This window comes from Zosterops lateralis (assembly GCF_965231275.1).
Source record: "Zosterops lateralis genome assembly, chromosome: 8".
Taxonomy (NCBI): Eukaryota; Metazoa; Chordata; class Aves; order Passeriformes; family Zosteropidae; genus Zosterops; species Zosterops lateralis.
Genome location: NC_139768.1, coordinates 12,732,208 through 12,736,942, shown reverse-complemented (window position 1 = coordinate 12,736,942; position 4,735 = coordinate 12,732,208). Strand labels below are relative to the sequence as shown.

At 50.3% G+C, this 4,735-nt stretch overlaps 1 protein-coding gene across 4 annotated transcripts in view; it reads left to right on the top strand.

Annotated features, from left to right (window-relative positions):
• Positions 1–1,498: 1,498 nt before the first annotated feature.
• Positions 1,499–4,735, top strand: part of EXOC6 (exocyst complex component 6) — a gene marked incomplete at its 3' end in the record, with an annotated part of 86,740 nt that continues 83,503 nt past the window's right edge. For 3 of the 4 annotated variants that reach the window (XM_083866011.1, XM_083866010.1, XM_083866008.1), the window contains exon 1: positions 1,500–1,682. In XM_083866011.1, coding sequence (XP_083722137.1) covers positions 1,600–1,682 — 83 coding nt within the window. In that variant the 5' untranslated portion in view covers positions 1,500–1,599. Of the gene's footprint in view, positions 1,683–4,735 lie in introns of all 4 variants that reach the window. The other variant, XM_083866009.1, reaches the window with a different exon arrangement.

The following is a 4,735-nucleotide window of genomic DNA, read 5'->3' as shown; positions in this document are numbered from 1 at the left end:
CTGAAAAATTCCTCTGCATATTTGTTCTTAAAAAAAGTAATGCATATGAGATTGCAATATAATTTGTCTAGGTATATTGTCACTATTTGTAGAAGTGTTTTAAAAATAGTCTGCCTGGCACTGTAGGCGTCAGGTTGCAGTAATGATCAGGCTAAAAAAAGAAAATGAAATTTACCCTGAAAAATGTGTCGACCTATAATTTCAGTATTTTGGTTATGGAAAAAAAAAAAGGAATGTGGGAAGATTGTTAATGGATTTGAGTGATTTCTTGGAGGAAATACTACAAGTGGTAGGATTTTTCCTTTTTCTTTTCATCGTGCACTTTGTAAGCACTTGTCTACATTAGAATAGTCCTTGTTGACTTAGTAGGTGTCATCAATAATGATTCATCTGAATCAACACTGCATATGATAAAGGCACAAGCACAGACAAGATGGGCACTGTCTTTGGTGCCATTCATTAACTCATGTACAGGTGTAGCTGCACCAGGGCAGGAGAGATGATGAGTTTGACAACAGTAACTGGAAGGATGCCAAATGCAATTGGAGACCTTGATGCATTCATTTGTCAAATGCTGTCAGTTCCTTACTGGAAAAAGTAGCTACACATCACCCTGAAGTTTTACATATCTGGCCTATTTCTTTATATGAGTTTCCCCCTTGTGTGCAGATAACTTTGCCCAGAAAGCAGGTGCATCCTGTCTCCTGAGCATGCAAAACCCAAGGATCAGTTAATGCCTGGCCACAGGCCACAAAGTGTAAAATTTAAATAGAAAATAGGTTATTCCTCCTTCATTGACACATGAAGCTTTGCTGCACAAAGCACTAGGAAACATTATGTCAGTTTCTAATGAAACGCGGCAAGCCACCGCACACAGAGCTGCACTTTTTTTTGTTTTGGCTTGGTTTTGTTCTACTTTTACCCCGACTCCTAAGTTTCTATCAGGTAAAGAATGGAAGGAATGAAGCCAGTGACACAACCTGAACGCAGAAATTCCCTCAGAGCCGCCGCCTCAGGCAGGGCTCGGTGCCTCCGGGCCGGGCACGGCCTGCGTCTGCCGGAGCGGTACAATCAAAACAAACAAACAAACATAATAATAATAATAATAGTACAAGACCACACCATGCAACAAGCCAGAACTAGCTCAGTGGGAAAGGCCATGTTGAGCCCTACAGGCCCTCAAGGCGCCTCTGCAGCGCGGCGCACCGGGGCCGGCCGGGACAGGGCTGGCATTTTGCCGTCCCTCGTTTGTCACAGTGCGCCGGGCACACGCGGCTGCCGCGGTCTCTGCCGGACACCAGCGCCCGGAGGTGCCATGGGGACGGAGGGGCTTTGCCGGGCTCCCCGGGCATCCCCGGCCTAGCCCTGCCCCTGACAAGGGCAGCGGAGGAGCCGAGCTGGTGCCAACCCGAGGGGCGCGGCTCGGCGCGACCTGCGCCCCCTCACCTGCCCCTGTACCTGTCCCAGCCCCTGTCCCTCCCTCCTCCCGCCGCCGTGCTCCCCGGGAAACCCTCCCCGGCGGCCCCCGCCCGGCCCCGCCGCCGCTCCTCCCTCAGCGCCTCCCGCAGCGGCGCGGCCGCCGGGTCCCTCCCATCCAAGATGGCGGAGAGTCTCCCCGAGCATGATCGGATCCTGCAGGAGATCGAGAGCACCGACACGGCCTGCGTGGGACCCACCCTGAGGTGCGGGGGGCGCGGGGGCCGCGGTGCCGCCGCCGGCGAGCGGAGCTGCCTGGCCCTGCCCGCCCGCCGGCCCGGGGAGGAGCGGTGCGGCCCGGCCCGGCCGCGCTTTCTGACAGCTGCTCCCCGGGGACGGCGCCGCCGACGGGAGCGGCCGCGCCGGGCGCCGAGAGGACGCGCAGCCCCCGCTGCGGCTCCTGGGGCTCCACCGCCGCCCCCCGTCCGGGCGCTGCGGGGCGGGGGAAGGGCCTGGGCGGCACGGGCCGGGAGCGGGGCTGTCACGCCGTGCCGGGGTGTGCTGACAGGGAAGGGGGCCGAGCGCAGTCGGCGGCCGTGGCCCGGCTCGGGCTGGCCGCTCCCTGCCATTGTTTAGGGGGAAGCAGCCGGCACGGCTCGGCTCGGCTCCGGAGTGCGGCCTCGGGACGGGCCCGGCGCTGGGGCTCCCACCGTAACCCCGTCCTGGCCTTTGCCGCCCGCGCTGGGACACGAGTGGCTCCCTGGCCCTGCCGGTGCCCCCGTCCTGGGCTGGGAACGGGGCCCAAACCCTATCGTGGGGGGTGTTGTAGTGTTGTAGTGCTCCACTGTGCAACCTCTGATGATGCGCTCTGAAACCTACTACCCTGGCCAGTTTCCCTGGAAATGTGACAGTGTTTAGAGCTTTTCTGGTATGCCGTGGCTTCAGTGGTTTGGTTTTTTGTCTTTTTCCTCCAGTTCCACATACTGCCAAATCGCTTAGCATGCATTTTTGATAACCTTTCCTGTTAGAGGCGAATGTGGAAGTGCCTTTCCCTTAGAGCTGGGAAGATGAGGGCAGGGCCTGTGGAGAGTGAACTGGGTTATAGATGAAACACGGGGGAAAGGGGATCTTCGTCATGGAGCTTGTCAGGTGCTTCCCCGAGTAAAGATGTCTGAAAGAAGTAAAAAAGACCATAGGCCAGATGGGGGAGAGAAGTGTGAATTTGAATGTTGTCTCTTTGAGAAGATACAGCGAGGCCGTGTGCAGAAAACTGGAAAAGGCAGTTTGTGTGGCAGCATGCTGCAGAGCAGTGAGCATGGATGGTGCTGCTGGCTTTCCCTGCAGTGGGAATGGTGCCTGCGGGAGAGTGTGGACACGGCTGGGGAAGGGTGAACAGGGGCTACACGGGTGAGGAAGCCAGTCCTGAGAACTGGTGCAAGAGAAGTTTCTGTTGTGTGCTGAATGGGTCATTTTGCACATCACAGCAGTTGATTTTGAGGTTGGCTACGTGTATCTGCAGTGGATCCCCCAAAGCTGTGTGGGAGGTGGCAGTCTGGGCATTTGTGTTAGGCTGGGGCTGATCAGTCCTCTGAGAGCCCCCATGGGGAGTGTTTTGGGGTCGTCTAGACATCACACAGGGACTGCCTGCTGGCTCAGTCTGCTCTTGGATGTCAGCTTGGAGCAAACCGCACCCTGATCTCCCCTCATGTTCCTTAAACACAGCTGCTGTTGGGAGTACAGTGTGGAGATGCTGGAGCTGAGCATCACAAGGAGCCTCACCTGGGAGAGTCTGTGGACTTAGGCAAAGGGAAAGTAGCCGGGATGCTTTCAGACTTGAGTTGTCCCTGGAGGCAGTTTCACTATGTTTCACTTAACAAGCCCAGGCAGGTTAAAGCTGATGCCTGCAAAAAAACTACAAGAAAATATTAAATACAATTGCAGTTTCACCACCATCTTCACTACAGAGTTTATATCAGAGTAACTTGTAGAAGGGACAGAGTATTAGGCTACAGAGCAGAAGGCATCCACAGGTGTGGATAGGGAAGGGACTATATGAATCTTTTATCCATATTAAGCATTTAAAATGTGCTGATGTTTTAATAAAGACTAAAATTTAATTTTTTTTTTCTGCGTGTTCCTGTCCTATCACTGACTTTCCAGTAAGGGGATTTTGCACTGCTGACTTTCAGGATTTTTAGGGGAAAAGTGCATTTTGGTCTGGTTTAACCTCTAGTGTTCAATTACAAATAAAAAACAGTGAGGTGAAAGAGTGGTTACACCTGGCTGAGTGTTTTGAAAGAAGCCCAGCAAACACCACAGAAATATGCTTCTATTTCCTAAGAACTGTAGTGTTTAAGATCAAAACTTATCTGTCTGTGCAGCTTTGTCTGTTACAATTTGTGAATTGCTGTGTGAAACTGAAAAGTCTGAAATCCCACATCAAATTACAAGATCTATTTCAATGAAAGAAGCATGAATGTGAAATGGAGCATTATTTTCTGCATGAGGTCTAGGTTTTACTTGCTAAACAATATAAATCAAAGAAATGAGTTGAGTAATTCCATGTGCAGTTGCATAAGGCTACAACATGAAGTGATCCATTGATTTCCAGTCACAGAAGCTATTGAAGCCAGTTGTCTAATGTAATGACTAAGATTACATAAATTTCATTATGTAAAATGGAATAATTTTGTAACCTCTGGTTTGTAATGGTAGGAGAATGTTTATAGCATTGCCACATGAAATAAAGTACCAACATACCTACTTAAATAGCAGAACAAAAGAAGGGACTTGAGGTGAGTGTTTGGATAGGTAGCATGAGGTAATATTAAATGATGAAGATTGTAGATATGCAAGATCTGACTTACCCTTAATTGTTAATATCAAACTATAATGTCTTCCTAGTGCATCCATGCTTCACAAAGGAAGTGTACTTTTTTCTTGTGGGCCGTATGTAGATTCCATGGAAACACATTTTTGCTCCTGTTTTTCTTCAGTGTTTTGCTTGCTGGTTGGGTATAGCTGTCCCTGCCAGGGTGCTGTTTCCTACCCTGGTGCAAGAGTGGCAGCACTTGTTCTTACAATATAAAAATAATAGCATTTATTGATATATAATGGTTTTGTGTATAATTTACAAGTAAGGAACAACATAGAGGTTGATTCTGCAGGTGATTTTCTACTGCTGAGATCTACCCATAAAGAGGAATGTGAAATGCAGGTCCTTTATAGGAAGAAGCAACATGGAGCTAGTGCAGTTTGGGTTATTTACTGTTTACAGGAGTTAACTCCTAAGGACTGCTCTGCATCTCAAGAAATGAAG